The sequence below is a fragment of the Argopecten irradians genome, chromosome 1, assembly GCF_041381155.1.
Source record: "Argopecten irradians isolate NY chromosome 1, Ai_NY, whole genome shotgun sequence".
Lineage (NCBI taxonomy): Eukaryota > Metazoa > Mollusca > Bivalvia > Pectinida > Pectinidae > Argopecten > Argopecten irradians.
Genome location: NC_091134.1, coordinates 59,604,231 through 59,628,015, shown reverse-complemented (window position 1 = coordinate 59,628,015; position 23,785 = coordinate 59,604,231). Strand labels below are relative to the sequence as shown.

Below are 23,785 nucleotides of genomic sequence, written 5' to 3'. Positions count from 1 at the left end.
ATATGCAGCATAAAGTTCTGAAATATGGAGAACTGAAAACTAAGTTTTTGACTCTGATATGAAGTCGCCTATTTAGGCTATTTAGAACTAGAAGATTCACTACATATTGGTCAAGTATGTAACTAGATATTGGGTTAATTAGAAGTGTATACATACCATTACAGATATGACTGTGAACATATACACACCACAATGCCCAGACTCCATCAAATAGTGGAGTGTATTATAAACATGTAGCTCAGGAACAAATCATGTCGGGGTGAAAACATGAAGTCAAATTAATTTATCATTAGTAAGGAGGATATTTCCCCTACTACATTGTGTATATACATGTCAAAACTTTTAACAAATTGTAAAGCACTGAGTGTACCTCAGATAATGTTACCTGTTTCAGCATCTGGACCAGTTGTACTATATAGACAATTCTTACCCTGTGTATAGATACAGAACCAACTCACAATCCATCAACACTCCACAAAACAACTCCAGAATCCTCACAAGTCTACAAACATACTCCTTTTAGTATAAAATTTCAACAAGTGTAAAAGAGGTAAGAAATCCACCGGTCATAAAATGTAGGCCATTTGGTTCAGTGTAGCTTTAGGTTGGGGTATAGCTTCCACCTGATTTTTGTTGCTACACAGAACTCCTGATCAAGGGAATCCTTTTATGTAATCCATTCATCCTGACATGGTTCCCTCCTGCTTATCCTCCTGAATCAAAGCTGAGGATAGTGTTGGCCTAACCACATGTAAACACACTGCCTCACTGCTGGGGAGAATCTCCTAATAGTGACTCACTGGAGCCCACAGGCTGGGGAACTCACAAACTCAAAGGTGAGGGAGGCACTGGGTATGTTCCATGCAAACAAAAGTTTTTATGAAAACTTTAAATCCTGTTCCAAGAAAGTCATTTAGATATGACTAAGAAACCATTACCATTATCACACCATGTTTACCTCGATCCTTCAGTAACCCCATCCACAACATACTGTATTGATTTTCGAAACATTATAAGTATCAATTAATAATATTGATGGTTGAATAATCAAACAAGATAATATACTTATAACAGGAATTTAAAAAAAAACATATTGCTTTGTTTTGATATCTTTGTTGTTGTTTTTTTTAAACAAGTGAATGATTTTTGTTTTATGATGCATAATTTATTTTTGTTATATGCATATCATATTGATAAGAACACAGAATATGATATTGTGACATATGACTTACAAACATGTGTATACTTACAACTTACTCTATCAAAGTGTTATTATTCAAAACAGGTGCCATAAGTTCCTGACAGGCTGTGTCCAATAGGGATTTAATGGCCCCCTTGGGAGCCCCAGTGATAACAGGAGGGTTGGGTGGAAATGGGAAGGCAGGGGGGCAGTCATAAATCTGGTAAAGTTACACTACAGTGGTTACATTGGTGACTTAATCCCTGGATCAGCATTAGGTGACATCTGTTTATTTAACTTTCCCCAGAGCTTTGATAAGTATCCCAGTCATTAGCTACCTGATTTATTACAGTGAACTCTGACTCATTACTGTAACTCAAAGACATCTTCATCATTATAACAAAATCATTTTAATTATAAACAGTAGTCCGGCTACATAACCTGTTAGATCTGAGTTGACTCTGTTTAAGCTTGTACCATCATTGGAGATCTTCACCTCTCTGGTCCTGTGTTGATGAGGCATCAAGATCACCTCAATGGCCAATGGCTGTATGGTTGAGATTTATCAACATTTTACCAAAAGCCCTCCACTTCTGGGTCAAGAGTTTGAATCCCATGTGAGGAAGTTGCCTGATACTGACCACTGATCCATGGCTTTCCTGCTTCAAACATGGCATGTCCTAAATGGCCCAGGCTGTTGATATGACATTTACTGATAAAACTAAATCAGTCATCTCACAGAGAGTTCTGATATTTTTTTTTAACTTTAATACAGAAAAGAGGAACTCAGAGAGCAATTTGTCACAGGCAAATATTCCTATCTTTCTTTTCTTTCTTAACAATGAGTATTCCAGCAAAACTATAGTAGACAGTATGAAGATGCCACAATATTTGGAGGGAAAAAAAAAGAGCAACAGTTCCACTATACAAGAAGACAACAACAGGAACATACCGCAGTCTCCCAAAACACGCACCTCGTACTTCATACACACTACACACAACATGTGGTTTAGTGGAAAGGGAATAGGAATCTAATGTGTGGGACTAGTGGAAGGGGAATAGGAATCTAATATGTGGGACTAGTGGAAGGGGAATAGGAATCTAATATGTGGGACTAGTGGAAGGGGAATAGGAATCTAATATGTGGGACTAGTGGAAGGGGAATAGGAATCTAATGTGTGGGACTAGTGGAAGGGGAATAGGAATCTAATATGTGGGACTAGTGGAAGGGGAATAGGAATCTAATGTGTGGGACTAGTGGAAGGGGAATAGGAATCTAATGTGTGGGACTAGTGGAAGGGGAATAGGAATCTAATATGTGGGACTAGTGGAAGGGGAATAGGAATCTAATGTGTGGGACTAGTGGAAGGGGAATAGGAATCTAATGTGTGGGACTAGTGGAAGGGGAATAGGAATCTAATATGTGGGACTAGTGGAAGGGGAATAGGTATCTAATATGTGGGACTAGTGGAAGGGGAATAGGAATCTAATGTGTGGGACTAGTGGAAGGGGAATAGGAATCTAATGTGTGGGACTAGTGGAAGGGGAATAGGAATCTAATGTGTGGGACTAGTGGAAGGGGAATAGGAATCTAATGTGTGGGACTAGTGGAAGGGGAATAGGAATCTAATGTGTGGGACTAGTGGAAGGGGAATAGGAATCTAATATGTGGGACTAGTGGAAGGGGAATAGGAATCTAATGTGTGGGACTAGTGGAAGGGGAAAAAGGAATCTAATATGTGGGACTAGTGGAAGGGGAATAGGTATCTAATATGTGGGACTAGTGGAAGGGGAATAGGAATCTAATGTGTGGGACTAGTGGAAGGGGAATAGGAATCTAATGTGTGGTTTAGTGGAAAGGGAATAGGAATCTTATGTTTGAGACCAGTGGAAGGGGAATAGGTATCTAATGTTTTGGACTTGTGGAAGGGGAATTGGAATCTAATGTGTGGGACTAGTGGAAGGGGAATAGGAATCTAATATGTGGGACTAGTGGAAGGGGAATAGGAATCTAATGTGTGGGACTAGTGGAAGGGGAATAGGAATCTAATGTGTGGGACTAGTGGAAGGGGAAAAAGGAATCTAATATGTGGGACTAGTGGAAGGGGAATAGGAATCTAATATGTGGGACTAGTGGAAGGGGAATAGGAATCTAATGTGTGGGACTAGTGGAAGGGGAATAGGAATCTAATGTGTGGTTTAGTGGAAAGGGAATAGGAATCTTATGTTTGGGACTAGTGGAAGGGGAATATGTATCTAATGTTTTGGACTTGTGGAAGGGGAATTGGAATCGAATGTGTGGGACTAGTGGAAGGGGAATAGGAATCTAATATGTGGGACTAGTGGAAGGGGAATAGGAATCTAATGTTTTGGACTTGTGGAAGGGGAATAGGAATCTAATGTGTGGGACTAGTGGAAGGGGAAAAAGGAATCTAATATGTGGGACTAGTGGAAGGGGAATAGGAATCTAATATGTGGGACTAGTGGAAGGGGAATAGGAATCTAATGTGTGGGACTAGTGGAAGGGGACTAGGAATCTAATGTGTGCGACTAGTGGAAGGGGAATAGGAATCTAATGTGTGGGACTAGTGGAAGGGGAATAGGAATCTAATGTGTGGGACTAGTGGAAGGGGAATAGGAATCTAATGTGTGGGACTAGTGGAAGGGGTATAGGAATCTAACGTTTGGGACTAGTGGAAGGGAGGGGAATAGGAATCTAATGTGTGCGACTAGTGGAAGGGGAAAAGGAATCTAATGTGTGGGACAAGTGGAAGGAGAATAGGAATCTAATGTGTGCGACTAGTGGCAATCTGATTTAAATCAGATCTTCGATTACGCTCTGATACTCTACGCTCCAGTACTGGAGCATAGAGTATCAGAGTGTAATTGAAGTTCTGATTTTAATCACGTTGGACTAGTGGAAGGGGAATAGGAATCTAATGTGTCGGACAAGAAGAAGGGGAATAGGAATCTAATGTTTGGGACTAGTGGAAAGGGAATAGGAATCTAATGTGTGAGACTAGTGGAAGGGGAATAGGAATCTAATATGTGGGACTAGTGGAAGGGGAATAGGAATCTAATGTGTGGGACTAGCGGAAGGGGAATAGGAATCTGGGAATAGGAATCTAATATGTGGGACTAGTGGAAGGGGAATAGGAATCTAATGTGTGGGACTAGTGGAAGGGGAATAGGAATCTAATGTGTGGGACTAGTGGAAGGGGAATAGGAATCTAATGTGTGGGACTAGTGGAAGGGGAATAGGAATCTAATGTGTGGGACTAGTGGAAGGGGAATAGGAATCTTATGTTTGGGACTAGTGGAAGGGGAAAAAGGAATCTAATATGTGGGACTAGTGGAAGGGGAATAGGTATCTAATATGTGGTTTAGTGGAAGGGGAATAGGAATCTAATGTGTGGTTTAGTGGAAAGGGAATAGGAATCTTATGTTTGGGACTAGTGGAAGGGGAATAGGTATCTAATGTTTTGGACTTGTGGAAGGGGAATTGGAATCTAATATTTGGGACTAGTTGAAGGGGAATACTAATCTAATGTTAGGGACTACTGGAAGGGGAATAGGAATCTAATGTGTGAAAATAGTGGAAGGGTAATAGGAATCTAATCTAGTGGAAGCTGGGAGGGGGTCTTCAAAATGTTGGGAGGAGTGCCAGGATGCCCTGGAAGCATTGCTGAGTTTGTATATATAACATTTAGGTATAGACTAAACAATGACCAGTAACATTAAATAGAACAGCTCTCAATGGCTACTGGCAACAATGAACAGTGCCAAGACAATAGAAATTCTCCCTGATACTGACATTAGATTTAACAAAAGATACTGATAAATCTTATCAATTATGATTTAACTATAATTACCAAACTAACACCACTGTATAAGCTCAAAATAATTTTTTATTGAGAAATAATCGAGAGATCTTAGACATAATTCTTTATGTGCACATTAAAGTTATCTGCCTGCAAGAGTAGGTATTATGATTACGCTATGTCTTTCTGGATTACACGACTTTTTTGAGAAAACAACATAACTTTGCACACAAACTTTTGATATCATAATCAATATCTTAAACTACAAAGGCAGATAACTCTGTAACATGCAAAGACAAAATACCTATGTCTACTTGTATGGTTGGTTAAAAAATTGTGAATGTCTGTTAATTCTAAACATTCCTTAGGCTCAACATGAATATAGAGATGTGGTACAAAGCATATCTGACAAACGTATTCTTCAAAATCCAAGAAATTGTCCTAATTAAAGAATTAAGTACAGGAGATCATGGGGTTGACCTATTTGAGAATTACCTGGAGAAAAATTTGATTAAAGAATTGCAAATGTATATAATATATACAATGGCATTAAGATTTATGAAATCATCTCCAACAAAAATTGACCAATAAATCATTGATGCTAGACAACTGGTGGAAACCATTCACTACAAAACCTAAAGTAACTTTTTTTTATGTTATGAGCTCCTATTGTATCTTCATCTATAAAGGTGAATACCATAGACATGAAGATTTTATGCTTTCAATATCTTATTTAATTAATTCTCATATTTTCAAAAGCAAGGTTGACCATTATTGACCCTTTACAACTATCCCTCGAACCTGTCTTCACTTTAAAGTATGGATTGCAGTAGAGCATTACCGCGTCTTGAAACAAACATCTCAATTTCTCTGTTGTATAATGCATAATATCATTTCGTTCCGGGGAAAACAAATTTATTTCCGAATCTTTAAAAAGCAATGAAATTGATCTGGTTGTGTTGTAATGGAAGCTTTCTGGAAACATCTGACATTAAATAGTCGGTGTGATTGATTTGAATCCATGATAATCTAAAGAGAAACACAAAAAAAAGTTCTGCAAATAGAACAAGACAAACTGAAAACTCAGAAATATAAAATAAATGGGATTAATTTAAAAAACTTAGCAAAGCACTTTAAAGTACAGGGAAGGTTTCTGGGTACAGAGTTGGTAACTCCTACAATCTATGGTAGCTACTTCCTCAAAATTGATACCTTTAACCATTTAAGCATTAGAAATTCTTAGAAATGTTCACAAAATGATCTGTTATATTCAAATTGCTCTATATCCTGTTTCTAAGTCCCTGAATCAGTCATATTTAATAATTTCTTCATTGAGCTATAAAGGGATTGGTGAGGAGACTCCATGGCGCTAATGTACAAGATAATGGTCTGGCACCATTTCTGTTGACAGATTCCATAGTGGTCAGTATTACTCTTATCACCAACACATAAAAACCACAATAAGAAGAGATGTTAGGTGTCTCACAGGCACATGGTCTACAACAGTAGCTGAAAATACAATGGCACAGGGACAATTATGAGGTATTTAATATCAAAGATAAGTGAAACCACTTCAGCCACAAAGATTGAAGTGGATGACCAGTTGGTCCTTAGAGACTGGTCAGTGGCTACAGGTGTATAAGTGGAGTGGTCAGTGACTACTGGTGTGTAAGTAGAGTGGTCAGTGGCTACTGTTGTGTAAGTGGAGTGGTCAGTGGTTACAGGTGTGTAAGTGAAGTAGTCAGTGGTTACTGGTGTATATTTGGATTGGTCAGTGGCTACAGGTGTGTAAATGGAGTGGTCAGTGGTTACTGATGTGTAAGTGGATTGGTCAGTGGTTACTGGTGTGTAAGTGGAGTGGTCAGTGACTGGTGTGTAAGTGGATTGGTCAGTAGTTACTGGTGTGTAAGTGGAGTGGTCAGTAGTTACTGGTGTGAAAGTGGAGTGGTCAGTGGATGGTGTGTAAGTGGAGTGGTCAGTGAACGGTGTGTTAGTGGAGTGGTCAGTGGCTACTGGTGTGTAAGTGAAGTGGTCAGTGACTGGTGTGTAAGTGGAGTGGTCATTGGTTACAGGTGTGTAAGTGGAATGGTCAGTGACTACTGGTGTGTAAGTGGAGTGGTCAGTGGCTGGTGTGTAAGTGGAGTGGTTAGTGGCTACTGGTGTGTAAGAGGAGTTGTCAGTGGTTACTGATGTGTAAGTGGAGTGGTCAGTAGTTACTGGTGTGAAAGTGGAGTGGTCAGTGGATGGTGTGTAAGTGGAGTGGTCAGTGAACGGTGTGTTAGTGGAATGGTCAGTGGCTACTGGTGTGTAAGTGGAGTGGTCAGTGGCTACTGGTGTGTAAGAGGAGTTGTCAGTGGTTACTGGTGTGTAATTGGAGTGGTCAGTGGTTACAGGGGTGTAAGTGGAGGGGTCAGTAGTTACTGGTGTATAAGTGGAGTGGTCAGTGGCTAATGGTGTGTAAGTGGAGTGGTCAGTGAATACTGGCATGTAAGTGGAGTGGTCAGTTGCTACGGATGTGTAAGTGGAGGGGTCAGTAATTGCTGGTGTGTAAGTGAAGTGGTCAGTGGCTACTGGTGTGTAAGTGAAGTGGTCAGTGGTTACTGGTGTGTAAGTGGAGTGGTCAGTGGTTACTGGGGTGTAAGTGGAGGGGCAGTAGTTACTGGTGTGTCAGTGGAGTGGTCTGTGGTTACTGGTGTGTAAGTGGAGTGGTCAGTGACTCTTGGTGTGTAAGTGGAGGGGTCAGTAGTAACTGGTGTGTAAGTGGAGTGGTCAGTTGCTACTGGTGTGTAAGTGGAGTGGTCAGTGACTACTGGTGTGTTAGTGGAGTGGTCAGTGGCTACTGGTGTGTAAGTGGAGTGGTCAGTGACTACTGGTGTGTAAGTGGAGGGATCAGTGGCTACTGGTGTGTAAGTAGAGTGCTCAGTGACTACTGGTGTGTAAGAAGAGTGGTCAGTGACTCTTGGTGTGTAAGTGGAGTGGTCTGTGGTTACTGGTGTGTAAGTGGAGTGGTCAGTGACTACTGGTGTGTAAGTGGAGTGGTCAGTGGCTACTGGTGTGTAAGTGGAGTGGTCAGTGGCTACTGGTGTGTAAGTGGAGTGGTCAGTGACTCTTGGTGTGTAAGTGGAGTGGTCTGTGGTTACTGGTGTGTAAGTGGAGTGGTCAGTGGCTACTGGTGTGTAAGTGGAGTGGTCAGTAGTTACTGGTGTTTAAGTGGGATGGTCAGTGACTGCTGGTGTGTACGTTGAGTGGTCAGTAGTTACTGGTGTGTAAGTGGAGGGGTCAGTGGCTACTGGTGTGTAAGTAGAGTGGTCAGTGGCTACTGGTGTGTAAGTGGAGGGGTCAGTGGCTCTTGGTGTGTAAGTGGAGTGGTCAGTGACTGCTGTGGAAGTGGAGTGGTCAGTGACTACTGGCGTGTAAGCGGAGGGGTCAGTAGTTACTGGTATGTAAGTGGAGGGGTCAGTAGTTACTGGTGTGTAAGTGGAGTGGTCAGTTACTGGTGTGTAAGTGGAGTGGTCAATGACTACTGTTGTGTAAGCGGAGGAGTCAGTGACTACTGGTGTGTAAAAGGAGTGGTCTGTGGCTACTGGTGTGTAAGTGAAGTGGTCAGTGGCTACTGGTGTGTAAGCGGAGTGGTCAGTGACTCTTGGTGTGTAAGTGGAGTGGTCAGTGGCTACTGGTGTGTAAGTGGAGTGGTCAGTGACTGGTGTGTAAGTGGAGGGGTCAGTGACTACTGGAGTATAAGTGGAGGGTCAGTAGTTACTGCTGTGTAAGCGGAGTGGTCAGTGGCTACTGGTGTGTAAGTGAAATAGTCAGTGGCTACTGGTATGTAAGTGGAGTGGTCAGTGACTACTGGTGTGTAAGTGGAGTGGTCAGTGGCTACTAGTGTGTGAGTGGAGGGGTCAGTAGTTACTGCTGTGTAAGCGGAGTGGTCAGTGACTACTGGTGTGTAAGTGGAGGGGTCAGTAGTTACTGCTGTGTAAGTGAAATGGTCAGTGGCTACTGGTGTGTAAGTGGAGGGGTCAGTGGCTACTGGTGTGTAAGTGGAGTGGTCAGTGGCTACTGGTGTGTAAGAGGAGTTGTCAGTGGTTACTGGTGTGTAATTGGAGTGGTCAGTGGTTACAGGGGTGTAAGTGGAGGGGTCAGTGACTACTGGTGTGTAAGTGGAGTGGTCAGTGACTGGTGTGTAAGTGGAGGGGTCAGTGGTTACTGGTGTGTAAGTGGAGGGGTCAGTAGTTACTGCTGTGTAAGCGGAGTGGCCAGTGGCTACTGGTGTGTAAGTGAAATAGTCAGTGGCTACTGGTATGTAAGTGGAGTGGTCAGTGACTACTGGTGTGTAAGTGGAGTGGTCAGTGGCTACTGGTGTGTAAGTGGAGGGGTCAGTAGTTACTGCTGTGTAAGCGGAGTGGTCAGTGACTACTGGTGTGTAAGTGGAGGGGTCAGTAGTTACTGCTGTGTAAGTGAAATGGTCAGTGGCTACTGGTGTGTAAGTGGAAGGGTCAGTGGCTACTGGTGTGTAATTGGAGTGGTCAGTGACTACTGGTGTGTAAGTGGAGGGGTCAGTAGTTACTGCTGTGTAAGTGAAATGGTCAGTGACTCTTGGTGTGTAAGTGGAGTGGTCAGTGGCTACTGGTGTGTAAGTGGAGTGGTCAGTGACTGGTGTGTAAGTGGAGGGGTCAGTGACTACTGGAGTATAAGTGGAGGGTCTGTAGTCACTGCTGTTTAAGCGGAGTGGTCAGTGGCTACTGGTGTGTAAATGTGATAGTCAGTGGCTACTGGTATGTAAGTGGAGTGGTCAGTGACTACTGGTGTGTAAGTGGAGTGGTCAGTGGCTACTGGTGTGTGAGTGGAGGGGTCAGTAGTTACTGCTGTGTAAGCGGAGTGGTCAGTGACTACTGGTGTGTAAGTGGAGGGGTCAGTAGTTACTGCTGTGTAAGTGAAATGGTCAGTGGCTACTGGTGTGTAAGTGGAGGGGTCAGTGGCTACTGGTGTGTAAGTGGAGTGGTCAGTGGCTACTGGTGTGTAAGAGGAGTTGTCAGTGGTTACTGGTGTGTAATTGGAGTGGTTAGTGGTTACAGGGGTGTAAGTGGAGGGGTCAGTGGCTACTGGTGTGTAAGTGGAGTGGTCAGTGGCTACTGGTGTGTAAGTGGAGTGGTCAGTGAATACTGGTGTGTAAGTGGAGGGGTCAGTAGTTACTGCTGTGTAAGTGAAATGGTCAGTGGCTACTGGTGTGTAAGTGGAATGGTCAGTGACTACTGGTGTGTAAGTGGAGGGGGGACAGTGGCTACTGGTGTGTAAGAGGAGTTGTCAGTGGTTACTGGTGTGTAATTGGAGTGGTCAGTGGTTACAGGGGTGTAAGTGGAGGGGTCAGTAGTTACTGGTGTATAAGTGGAGTGGTCAGTGGCTAATGGTGTGTAAGTGGAGTGGTCAGTGAATACTGGCATGTAAGTGGAGTGGTCAGTTGCTACGGATGTGTAAGTGGAGGGGTCAGTAATTGCTGGTGTGTAAGTGAAGTGGTCAGTGGCTACTGGTGTGTAAGTGAAGTGGTCAGTGGTTACTGGTGTGTAAGTTGAGTGGTCAGTGGTTACTGGGGTGTAAGTGGAGGGGCAGTAGTTACTGGTGTGTCAGTGGAGTGGTCTGTGGTCACTGGTGTGTAAGTGGAGTGGTCAGTGACTCTTGGTGTGTAAGTGGAGGGGTCAGTATTAACTGGTGTGTAAGTGGAGTGGTCAGTTGCTACTGGTGTGTAAGTGGAGTGGTCAGTGACTACTGGTGTGTTAGTGGAGTGGTCAGTGGCTACTGGTGTGTAAGTGGAGTGGTCAGTGACTACTGGTGTGTAAGTGGAGGGATCAGTGGCTACTGGTGTGTAAGTAGAGTGCTCAGTGACTACTGGTGTGTAAGAAGAGTGGTCAGTGACTCTTGGTGTGTAAGTGGAGTGGTCTGTGGTTACTGGTGTGTAAGTGGAGTGGTCAGTGGCTACTGGTGTGTAAGTGGAGTGGTCAGTGACTACTGGTGTGTAAGTGGAGTGGTCAGTGGCTACTGGTGTGTAAGTGGAGTGGTCAGTGACTACTGGTGTGTAAGTGGAGTGGTCAGTGGCTACTGGTGTGTAAGTGGAGTGGTCAGTGGCTACTGGTGTGTAAGTGGAGTGGTCAGTGACTCTTGGTGTGTAAGTGGAGTGGTCTGTGGTTACTGGTGTGTAAGTGGAGTGGTCAGTGGCTACTGGTGTGTAAGTGGAGTGGTCAGTAGTTACTGGTGTTTAAGTGGAGTGGTCAGTGACTACTGGTGTGTACGTTGAGTGGTCAGTAGTTACTGGTGTGTAAGTGGAGGGGTCAGTGGCTACTGGTGTAAGTAGAGTGGTCAGGTGGCTACTGGTGTGTAAGTGGAGGGGTCAGTGGCTCTTGGTGTGTAAGTGGAGTGGTCAGTGACTGCTGTGTAAGTGGAGTGGTCAGTGACTACTGGTGTGTAAGCGGAGGGGTCAGTAGTTACTGGTGTGTAAGTGGAGTGGTCAGTAGTTACTGGTGTGTAAGTGGAGTGGTCAGTGACTGGTGTGTAAGTGGAGGGGTCAGTGACTACTGGAGTATAGGTGGAGGGTCAGTAGTTACAGCTGTGTAAGCGGAGTGGTCAGTGGCTACTGGTGTGTAAGTGAAATAGTCAGTGGCTACTGGTATGTAAGCGGAGGAGTCAGTGACTACTGGTGTGTAAAAGGAGTGGTCTGTGGCTACTGGTGTGTAAGTGGAGTGGTCAGTGGCTACTGGTGTGTAAGCGGAGTGGTCAGTGACTCTTGGTGTGTAAGTGGAGTGGTCAGTGGCTACTAGTGTGTAATTGGAGTGGTCAGTGACTGGTGTGTAAGTGGATGGGTCAGTGACTACTGGAGTATAAGTGGAGGGTCAGTAGTTACTGCTGTGTAAGCGGAGTGGTCAGTGGCTACTGGTGTGTAAGTGAAATAGTCAGTGGCTACTTGTATGTAAGTGGAGTGGTCAGTGACTACTGGTGTGTAAGTGGAGTGGTCAGTGGCTACTGGTGTGTAAGTGGAGGGGTCAGTAGTTACTGCTGTGTAAGCGGAGTGGTCAGTGACTACTGGTGTGTAAGTGAAGGGGTCAGTAGTTACTGCTGTGTAAGTGAAATGGTCAGTGGCTACTGGTGTGTAAGTGGAAGGGTCAGTGGCTACTGGTGTGTAAGTGGAGTGGTCAGTGGCTACTGGTGTGCAAGAGGAGTTGTCAGTGGTTACTGGTGTGTAATTAGAGTGGTCAGTGGTTACAGGGGTGTAAGTGGAGGGGTCAGTGACTACTGGTGTGTAAGTGGAGTGGTCAGTGGTTACTGGTGTGTAAGTAGAGGGGTCAGTAGTTACTGCTGTGTAAGCGGAGTGGTCAGTGACAACTGGTATGTAAGTGGAGGGGTCAGTAGTTACTGCTGTGTAAGTGAAATGGTCAGTGGCTACTGGTGTGTAAGTGGAATGGTCAGTGGCTACTGGTGTGTAAGTGGAGTGGTCAGTGGCTACTGGTGTGTAAGTGGAGTGGTCAGTGACTACTGGTGTGTAAGTGGAGGGGTCAGTAGTTACTGCTGTGTAAGTGAAATGGTCAGTGGCTACTGGTGTGTAAGTGGAATGGTCAGTGACTACTGGTGTGTAAGTGGAGGGGTCAGTGGCTACTGGTGTGTAAGAGGAGTTATGGTTACTGGTGTGTAATTGGAGTGGTCAGTGGTTACAGGGGTGTAAGTGGAGGGGTCAGTAGTTACTGGTGTATAAGTGGAGTGGTCAGTGGCTAATGGTGTGTAAGTGGAGTGGTCAGTGAATACTGGCATGTAAGTGGAGTGGTCAGTTGCTACGGATGTGTAAGTGGAGGGGTCAGTAATTGCTGGTGTGTAAGTGAAGTGGTCAGTGGCTACTGGTGTGTAAGTGAAGTGGTCAGTGGTTACTGGTGTGTAAGTGGAGTGGTCAGTGGTTACTGGGGTGTAAGTGGAGGGGCAGTAGTTACTGGTGTGTCAGTGGAGTGGTCAGTTGCTACTGGTGTGTAAGTGGAGTGGTCAGTGACTACTGGTGTGTTAGTGGAGTGGTCAGTGGCTACTGGTGTGTAAGTGGAGTGGTCAGTGACTACTGGTGTGTAAGTGGAGGGATCAGTGGCTACTGGTGTGTAAGTAGAGTGCTCAGTGACTACTGGTGTGTAAGAAGAGTGGTCAGTGACTCTTGGTGTGTAAGTGGAGTGGTCTGTGGTTACTGGTGTGTAAGTGGAGTGGTCAGTGACTACTGGTGTGTAAGTGGAGTGGTCAGTGGCTACTGGTGTGTAAGTGGAGTGGTCAGTGGCTACTGGTGTGTAAGTGGAGTGGTCAGTGACTCTTGGTGTGTAAGTGGAGTGGTCTGTGGTTACTGGTGTGTAAGTGGAGTGGTCAGTGGCTACTGGTGTGTAAGTGGAGTGGTCAGTAGTTACTGGTGTTTAAGTGGAGTGGTCAGTGACTACTGGTGTGTACGTTGAGTGGTCAGTAGTTACTGGTGTGTAAGTGGAGGGGTCAGTGGCTACTGGTGTGTAAGTAGAGTGGTCAGTGGCTACTGGTGTGTAAGTGGAGGGGTCAGTGGCTCTTGGTGTGTAAGTGGAGTGGTCAGTGACTGCTGTGTAAGTGGAGTGGTCAGTGACTACTGGTGTGTAAGCGGAGGGGTCAGTAGTTACTGGTGTGTAAGTGGAGGGGTCAGTAGTTACTGGTGTGTAAGTGGAGTGGTCAGTTACTGGTGTGTAAGTGGAGTGGTCAATGACTACTGGTGTGTAAGCGGAGGAGTCAGTGACTACTGGTGTGTAAAAGGAGTGGTCTGTGGCTACTGGTGTGTAAGTGGAGTGGTCAGTGGCTACTGGTGTGTAAGCGGAGTGGTCAGTGACTCTTGGTGTGTAAGTGGAGTGGTCAGTGGCTACTGGTGTGTAAGTGGAGTGGTCAGTGACTGGTGTGTAAGTGGAGGGGTCAGTGACTACTGGAGTATAAGTGGAGGGTCAGTAGTTACTGCTGTGTAAGCGGAGTGGTCAGTGGCTACTGGTGTGTAAGTGAAATAGTCAGTGGCTACTGGTATGTAAGTGGAGTGGTCAGTGACTACTGGTGTGTAAGTGGAGTGGTCAGTGGCTACTGGTGTGTAAGTGGAGGGGTCAGTAGTTACTGCTGTGTAAGCGGAGTGGTCAGTGACTACTGGTGTGTAAGTGGAGGGGTCAGTAGTTACTGCTGTGTAAGTGAAATGGTCAGTGGCTACTGGTGTGTAAGTGGAGGGGTCAGTGGCTACTGGTGTGTAAGTGGAGTGGTCAGTGGCTACTGGTGTGTAAGTGGAGTGGTCAGTGGTTACTGGTGTGTAAGTGGAGTGGTCAGTGGTTACTGGTGTGTAAGTGGAGGGGTCAGTAGTTACTGCTGTGTAAGTGGAGTGGTCAGTGGCTACTGGTGTGTAAGTGGAATGGTCAGTGGCTACTGGTGTGTAAGTGGAGTGGTCCCTAAGAGAGGTTGTCCCTTGAGAAGCCATAGCCTTAAAGATAAATACCATACAGATCTGTATAGTACACTTTATGCAAATATCAGTGATATTGAATACATGTGTTTTGGTGTCATACTTGTAGCAGAAAACATACATGTAAACCACCAGTGATCAGCCAACCAGGTATATAAATAACCAACCCAATATTTCCAGGTGTGAAGCCCCTCTGCCATTCCAGCTTGTGCTGCATGCAACATATGTTCATCCACTAGTGTTTATTTGGATGAGAATGTTGCACCTCCTCCCCCCTCTCTCCCCCCTACTATCTACCTTATACATGTGTGTATATGCCTGCCTGCCTCTCTGCATGGAGTCTGTCTATGTATGGGAGGGAGCAGTAACATCACAGCAACTCTAAAGTATTTTTATCTTCAATTATCTCACTCAACTGAATCTGCTATCTCTGGCGTTAATCTTCTACCAACATCAATATTTGATGAGCTACAGTTGAAATAATTTTTTCTGCATAAACAACATGGCCTGTAACGGAAGGGTTGTAGAACATGTTTTTGGGGTTTTGTCTTTGTTGTGTATTGAGGGATTGTGCATAACCCTCTAGAACATGTTTTGGGTTTTGTCCCTGTTATGTACTTAGGGGTTATGCTGCCCTCAAGAACATATTTTGGGGGTTTTGTCGCTGTTGTGTACTTAGGGGTTGTGTTGCCCACTAGAACATATTTTGGGGGTTTTGTCACTGATTTGTACTGAGGGGTTGTGCTGCCCACTAGAACATATTTGGGGGGTTTTGTCCCTGTTGTGTACTGAGGGGTTGTGCTGCCCACTAGAACATGTTTGGGGGGTTTTGTCGCTGATTTGTACTGAGGGGTTGTGCTGCCCACTAGAACATGTTTGGGGGTTTTGTCGCTGATTTGTACTGAGGGGTTGTGCTGCCCACTAGAACATGTTTGGGGGGTTTTGTCGCTGATTTGTACTGAGGGGTTGTGCTGCCCACTAGAACATGTTTGGGGGTTTTGTCGCTGATTTGTACTGAGGGGTTGTGCTGTAATCTAGAACATGTTTGGGGTTTTGTCCCTGTTGTGTACTGAGGGGTTGTGCTGCCCACTAGAACATGTTTGAGGGTTTTGTCACTGATTTGTACTGAGGGGTTGTGCTGCCAACTAGAACATGTTTGGGGGGTTTTGTCGCTGATTTGTACTGAGGGGTTGTGCTACCCACTAGAACATATTTGGGGGGTTTTGTCGCTGTTGTGTACTGAGGGGTTATGCTGTAATCTAGAACATGTTTGGGGTTTTGTCCCTGTTGTGTACTGAGGGGTTGTGTTGTCCACTAGAACATATTTGGGGGCTTTTGTAACTGCTTTGTACTGAGGGGTTGTGCTGCCCACTAGAACATATTTGGGGGGTTTTGTCCCTGTTGTGTACTGAGGGGCTGTGCTGTAATCTGGAACATGTTTGGGGTTTTTGTAACTGCTTTGTACTGAGGGGTTGTGCTGCCCACTAGAACATGTTTGGGGGATTTGTACTGAGGTGTACTGGAACATGTTTGGGGGTTTTTGTCGCTGATTTGTACTGAGGGGTTGTGCTGCCCACTAGAACATGTTTGGGGGGTTTTGTCGCTGTTGTGTACTGAGGGGTTGTGCTGCCCACTAGAACATGTTTGGGGGTTTTGTCCCTGTTGTGTACTGAGGGGTTGTGCTGCCCTCTAGAACATGTTTGGGGTTTTGTCCCTGTTGTGTGCTTAGGGGTTATGTTGCCCTCTAGAACATGTTTGGGGGGTTTTGTCCCTGTTGTGTGCTTAGGGGTTATGTTGCCCTCCAAAACATGTTTGGGGTTTTGTCCCTGTTGTGTACTTAGGGGTTATGTTGCCCACTAGAACATGTTTGGGGGTTTTGTCCCTGTTGTGTACTGAGGGGCTGTGCTGCCCACTAGAACATGTTTGGGGGGTTTTGTCACTGATTTGTACTGAGGGGTTGTGCTGCCAACTAGAACATGTTTGGGGGGTTTTGTCGCTGATTTGTACTGAGGGGTTGTGCTGCCCACTAGAACATATTTGGGGGGTTTTGTCGCTGTTGTGTACTGAGGGGTTATGCTGTAATCTAGAACATGTTTGGGGTTTTGTCCCTGTTGTGTACTGAGGGGTTGTGTTGTCCACTAGAACATATTTGGGGGCTTTTGTAACTGCTTTGTACTGAGGGGTTGTGCTGCCCACTAGAACATATTTGGGGGGGTTTGTCCCTGTTGTGTACTGAGGGGCTGTGCTGTAATCTGGAACATGTTTGGGGTTTTTGTAACTGCTTTGTACTGAGGGGTTGTGCTGCCCACTAGAACATGTTTGGGGGATTTGTCCCTGTTGTGTACTGAGGGGTTGTGCTGCCCACTAGAACATGTTTGGGGGTTTTGTCCCTGTTGTGTACTGAGGGGTTGTGCTGCCCTCTAGAACATGTTTGGGGTTTTGTCCCTGTTGTGTGCTTAGGGGTTATGTTGCCCTCTAGAACATGTTTGGGGGGTTTTGTCCCTGTTGTGTGCTTAGGGGTTATGTTGCCCTCCAGAACATGTTTGGGGTTTTGTCCCTGTTGTGTACTTAGGGGTTATGTTGCCCACTAGAACATGTTTGGGGGTTTTGTCCCTGTTGTGTACTGAGGGGCTGTGCTGCCCACTAGAACATGTTTGGGGGTTTTGTCCCTGTTGTGTACTGAGGGGTTGTGCTGCCCACTAGAACATGTTTGGGGGTATTGTCGCTGATTTGTACTGAGGGGTTGTGCTGCCCACTAGAACATGTTTGGGGGATTTGTCCCTGTTGTGTACTGAGGGGTTGTGCTGTAATCTGGAACATGTTTGGGGGATTTGTCCCTGTTGTGTACTGAGGGGTTGTGCTGCCCACTAGAACATATTTGGGGGGTTTTGTCCCTGTTGTGTACTGAGGGGCTGTGAAGGGATACCCTCTAGGATGTGAGTGAGGGGTAAGTAATGTTGTGGGTGGGGACCCTGTCAGGGACTGGATGGATGTGCTGAGAGTGGCTACATACTGATTAGTATCCCTGCTGTGGTATTAATTGCTCAACCTCTGGTGATAATTAGGCACATCATGTAGATGTGGACTGGTAGAATAATTGATGGTGACTACAGATGGGTTGTCCTTGAGATATAAAAAATACACCTGGCTGCACAAGACAAAATTTCAGAGGCATACTATTAACACACAAGTCATAATACCTTAAACAGATAGTGGTATCTACTGTAAGACAACTGCTAGATTATCATCTTTCTAAGTGTGTGTGGGTGGGGGGCATCAGAGGGAGGAATATTCATCTTTTTAAGTTTTGGCTGAGAATCTTTATAAAAACATTATTGGGCTAAATCATTTTGACTAATGCAGAAAATCTCCAGAATCTCTTCCCTTCCTCACAACTATAATTTCTACTGTATCAATAAAAACAAGTAATAATTCTCCCTTGAAAATTTTCAAAAGTGTTTACAGTTGTATATTTTGGCATCAGCATGTTTGTGTAAACACATTTTATACTAGATGCTAATCTAAAAATAAACAAAACCCCAGGACTATTAAGATTTTTAACTGATTTTAGGCTTGGCAGCAAGGTCACAAAGAGTTCATTTAATTTGAGTGCTATCTGTATTTTTTGTAGACAGACTAACTGATGGCCATCTAAATCAATGCATACCAAAACCACATAGACTCAGGAAGACCTGAGGAATGCAGGGCCACCTGTCAAGGCAACTGTATCAGCCCTAACATGACCTTGACCAAACTGTGGAACTGTTTGATATAATTAGGTATGATGTTTAACAGAATTTGTTTTGTTTGTCAGGTTCATCACCCTGGAACACCTTGGGTTGATTTAGACTGATATATTCTGTAGTAACTGGTGGCTAACCTAAGCACTGTTCTCTGATCATTCTTTTGAGACAATGTTATTTTGTAGTAGGTGGCAGCTACCTCCAGAAACTCAGTGGCAATTTCTGGGTGGTTATGAGGGCTTATTTGTTTATTGCATATGACATTGTGAAAAATCTGGATCATTTATAGACCAATCACTGACTGTAACAAGATTCTAATATTTTGATTAAAACTAACCAAATAAAGTGAAGTGGGCATCATGTGTGCCTTGTCTCAGTCAATAGGAAAGCAAAATATAGTAAATGTTCATGTTGTCTAATAATTTATTAGTCATTTGATCAGTAAAATTGACATCTGACTGATGGTTGGACATGGAGGGGTGAAATATGATTATATGACCTTGGTACAATGATGAAACCCTTGGAGAGATGGTCACTAACCATGCGAAGGTCAGCAGCTATTTATAGATCGAACATGAGCTGGCGGCCACAGGCACACATGATGCTTCATACTACTTGTCAAATACAGCATGTTTGTCTTTTTTTAATTAAATGAAACAATCATATGGGTATAAAAATATTCAAGGATGCCACATGATTTCAGCATTGTTTTTTAAGGTTTTACACCTACCAAACCAAGTGATCTACCTAATCCTCATAACTTGATATTTGTGAGACATGCCCGCTTTGTCATTTTTATTGTTCACCCATAACTGTGATCAATGAATACCCCGTAAATATTGAAGTTTGCTGAATGCTGGCTGGCATAAACTATTAATGATCAGCATAAAATAAAGAACAATGAATAATAATACACCTGATGCAATGCAGATAATTTCCTCAAGTTTGGCAGTTCTGTCTTGTTTTGGTGTATGCAGAGACAAGATAGAAATCAAACTGGTCCCAATTTAATACAATATACTTGCTGATTTTCTGGCCAAATGTTAAGGAGATAACGAAGAGGGTACATGTAGCTCTCCAATATTCCAAGGCCGTGGCATAAAATCCCAGCTAATGGTTAACAAGCAAACTAAATTTGATGTCTTACTCCCATTGTAGTTATTTTAGTGAGACATTTCAAAACCAATACCATCATAGTCAAGTCAAATTGGATTTTATCTAGATGCAACAAGGTTTACTCTCATTACGGACTTTGAAATTGACCTTAACTTTTAAAGGCAGTAAAGGTCGAGCCAATGATGCTTATTATTAGATAGGCTTAGGCGGCAGGCCCATTATATTACACAAAATTGCGCCCACGGACAGTCCATCGTTACACCATATTGAAGATGAAGGACAAACTAACAATAAACTACCAGTACATGTACCTTTAGGAATGTCCAGTCTCACCCACGTGTCCAATACAGGCAGTAGCACGTGCTCAGACGTGATGTAGTGATGTGAACAGAGATGGTTTAAGCCTGAATTAGGTATACATGTATGTATCCTTTGAGTTAGGGCACTTTCCACAAAATAGATAATCGAACATTGTGCTATGACAATATCTGTTGCTTCTAGCCAAAAAGGACGAGTTACCTTGAGAAATAATGCTCGCCATCGACTGTACTCTTTCGAAGCTTGCATAACTCCATGGGCACTTGTTCTGTATAATAAACTCGTGGTTCAGTTGTTATGGCTTCTCATACAATGTATGACAATAGAATACATACCAGGAGATCTGGGTTTTGCGTAATAAAGTTAAAATCATGATCTGTCTTCAAAATTCCAATATCTGTCTTTTTTTTAATATTTGGTAGAAAACGTCACTCAGAACTAAGACGTCATTTAAGCTTAGTTACACAGTTTTGTAAAGGTAAAAACCTAAGGGCAATAGGCCTAAATCATAATTAATCCATGCGATGTTTAAATCATTACAAACAACACATTTCAACTAGTTACACAAAAAGCGAAAAGCCGTCTTGAATAATACATATTAATACCTGAAAGTTAATCTGATAAGCTCTATGTTTTAAATCAATGGTAGGGTTTGTACTGGACACACTTCCTTACTTAAAACCTTTCATTAACTTAACATTAGGTCTCTAAAGCTTTGTTAGGGTATGATAATTTGGAAAGAAATATTGTATGTATCTGCTGCATTATAAAAACGAAAAAGATTCAGACAAAAATATTTTAAATACGGATATATTGTAACTAATTCTCGGGTTCCTTTGTATATTTCATATAGGTGTTAATTAGGTTAAACATTAAAAATAATGCTGCTTCCTAAGATTATCATCTTCTAGATTGTGTCTAATCCCATTTAGAACTACATGTAAATTGGTTTACAAAGAAATATTGGCGTCAAAAGTATATTTTAGCGCGCTCTTCCGTGTGGTCATCGCATGTTTAAGTACAGAAAGAATCATCTCAAGTTCTGTGATCGTGATATTTTCTATACGAAAACCAACCCATGATCCTGAGTTTCTCTATCAACACCTTATTGAATTTATTCTGAAATAAAATTGTGATTTTCCTAACGTACTTACGGAGAACAATAGTTAAAACGCCTCACGTGCCGTTAAAAGCGTGTAAATTAACCAAATAACAGCAAAGATTGAAATTCAAAGGGCCCGACAAAGCCTACTGTTTATCGGCACGCAAACGCCATTACCACACGTTATTCATGTATTCCCTGCTAATATCTGGTGCACTCACCAACATCATACACTGGCTTTCAGCTGGCAACTCTAAACCAAATTAATCTACCTTTGAAACATTGTTTTACGGGGAAATACTCCGTAAATTGCACGAGCATAGGATTATGCAATCAACGGGAATTTCATGATTGAGAAATATTTCTAAATAAATTACAAAAGATATCTGTTGTATCTTAAATGTGTCGCTAAAACGAGACGGATAAGAGAGTGCAAACAACTTAAAGTAACTCCAATACAATTGAGTGTGATGATACTGGGTCAGTTTGTAATGGAAAATTGCAATCGTCAGTTTGTTCCAATTCACGCACATTTGATAATAATTTAATAATATTAAATCCGTCATGAGATATGTACACGTGTTGAATTGACTAAATACCTCAGTGCTAAATTCTGTGACAGGTAGAAGTCACGTAGAACTAGATAGCTGCGTCTATAGCACGATACTGGATTAAATAATGTTGAATTAGCTTTAAAATGGTGCTTAATTATAGTTGTATTGATCTGATTAAGCTAGAGGAATCGGGTGCAATAAATAAGCAATATTCAATAGAATGATAGTTTGTCAAGATGAAAAATAAGGAGGATCACAAGCTATTGTAACTTTTGTTTGTTTGTTTGTTTGTAACTTTTGAAAAAATCTTAACGACGCATCAGCTGTAGGAAATGATCAAGCTAACATATGCAGCTACCATTATACAAACTCGAATCATCTGATCTATTGAATCAACTGTAGAATGGCAGATCATGACCTCACCTTTTGAGTCATGTGGACATTTGCAATTTAATCAATTTAGAGTATTAAATACAAATTGGGGAGGTTCAGATTTAGAACGGTTGGATTTGCCTCGTCGGAAACCCTCGAGACTGTCTCATAAAGAGTCAAGGCAAACGTCACTCCATGAAAACCTATACTTAGCGATTACTAGCTAGGGAACCATTTTTCAATCTTTTCAGTATAATTATAACACATACGTGAACTTGTAAGCACTGAGGTAAGTACAGGACCAAGTGGTTGTACACTGGATCAAGTTTTATTGCCCCCATAGTTTAGAGTAGTAACTATAAAAGTACATGACTAGAACACAGAAAGTTGAGAACTTGGTAGAAATCAAGTAAATGTCACGTTATCACATGTCCACAGTCCACTCGACATCATTTTACTTTCTAGCTGGAAGTCTTAGTAAACCAATGGAATCTAGCAGACGTTTATGAAGAGGTACCGATTCTATCTCATCGTGTACTGGACACCTCTGTCATACAACGATTCATTTAATCTTTTCGTGATAGCTTTAAGGGTTTTTATATACAGATGTAATCAAAATGCAGTGCTTTTTTATTTAGTAAACAAATAAACAAAAAGCAAAAAATAACTTATGTTCGTATGTGGCATGTTATGAAAGAGGTCTGGTTACAGAACAAATCATCAACAACGAAGTCAAATAATAGGGTAGTAAGTTAACAAGAAAATAGGTATTAGTCGTATCAGCATTCAAATAATTTACCGGTTAGCAAGAGGAAGGTCGGTTAACAAGGTGAATGGATATGATGGAAAGATCGTTTAACAAGAGGAATGGATAATGGAAAGGTAAAAAAATGTCCTCTAGCCAGAACAGTTTACAAAATGTATAATATCAACATTTCGTGAATGTCATAGACATGTCTACATAATTGTTATCATTACGATATTGTGGAGAAAAACTTCTTTTTTCCCATACAAATGTAGTAAGAATCAGGCTAGAACGAGCATTACCCACGGCCATAACGTGTGGGCACTTAACGCAGTCACAGGGACCGGAGAATTGGTCAAAGTTTACACATAATTTGGACCCGCCCTAGTGAAATTAATCAATCTTGGTCGTTATAGGGATTAACATTAAAATTTAGCTATTACCATGCCTGCATTTAGTATATAATTGTACTGGGAGGGAGAAAAACGTGTTGTAACAAAAAATCTGCCCCTACACAGGCAATACTTTTCACATGAAATTCACTTTTTGCCCCATTTCACGTGAAATTCACGCGAATAAATATTGCCTCTGCACCATGCTGATTAGTAAAAAATATTCTATTTCTCGTTGGTCTCACACAATAGTTTCCGGCGTTGATAAGTATGGTGATATTTCGTTAATTGGAGATTCTTCTATTGGAGCTGCAGTTCGATTGGCTGAAAACTTTAACCTACAATCATCAGCCCCCAAGCATCATCTGGGATAATCTCAATCAACCGATATCCTTACCCTTAATGATATTTCTTAGACTAAATACCGTGTATACAACATTACATGTAGTTAAATCCATTTCTTTCCCTTGACGATCGCTCACTGTCTTGTGTTGCCAAGAATCCATTTGCGTCATTGTTCATATCAACTTAAAATCAATTCTACACAAGATTTGTGAAGTTTAGTTTTTTTTCTTATAAAATCTTTTTAAAGTACGGAAAGCATCTGCGTCAGATTGGGTGTGAGTTCCGGCTTGTTACTTGATGATAAACTTACAAAGTCAAGGTCGTATACTGGATATTATCGTCGCGTGCTCTACTGCTTTTGTAAGATATGCTGGTGTTTTTTTTAATTATTTTACTTATTTCATTTTAGATGGATGTAAATTTTGACAAGAAGCATTTCTGCATGTACAGTATGTATAATGTGATAAGATGCGTTATTAAAGTACATCTTTATCTGCATCCAATGAGCTATGTAATATATATGTATCACACGTGCACAGAATTCGCTGAACGGAAGTGTCCTATCATATACATTTTGGGCGTTTTTACTCCAAGTGAATCGATCACCAAGGTAAGGTTATTCTCGGAATTAGGA

General features: G+C 42.7%; 3 protein-coding genes across 3 annotated transcripts in view; all 3 read right to left on the bottom strand.

The window, feature by feature from the left end:
- LOC138335880 (uncharacterized) overlaps positions 1 to 805 on the bottom strand; it is a 96,729-nt gene extending 95,924 nt beyond the window's left edge. Inside the window, exon 1 of the mRNA XM_069285082.1 lies at positions 431 to 805. The gene's annotated coding sequence lies outside the window, so the exon portion shown is untranslated. The remainder of the gene's footprint in view (positions 1 to 430) is intronic.
- A 5,693-nt stretch (positions 806 to 6,498) lies between these two features.
- LOC138336759 (mucin-2-like) lies at positions 6,499 to 7,488 on the bottom strand. The gene has a single exon (XM_069286353.1). The coding sequence runs from the start codon at positions 7,486 to 7,488 to the stop codon at positions 6,499 to 6,501; it is 990 nt and encodes a 329-aa protein (XP_069142454.1).
- Positions 7,489 to 13,945: 6,457 nt separating this feature from the next.
- Positions 13,946 to 14,479, bottom strand: LOC138336672 (adhesive plaque matrix protein-like). The gene has a single exon (XM_069286244.1). The coding sequence runs from the start codon at positions 14,477 to 14,479 to the stop codon at positions 13,946 to 13,948; it is 534 nt and encodes a 177-aa protein (XP_069142345.1).
- Between the last annotated feature and the right edge of the window lie 9,306 nt (positions 14,480 to 23,785).

Bases quoted from the DNA above. Each gene is read 5' to 3' on its own strand.
- LOC138336759 (XM_069286353.1), bottom strand. From the start codon at position 7,488: ATGCCAGTATTCACTGACCACTCCACTTACACACCATTAGCCACTGAC.
- LOC138336672 (XM_069286244.1), bottom strand. From the start codon at position 14,479: ATGGCTTCTCAAGGGACAACCTCTCTTAGGGACCACTCCACTTACACA.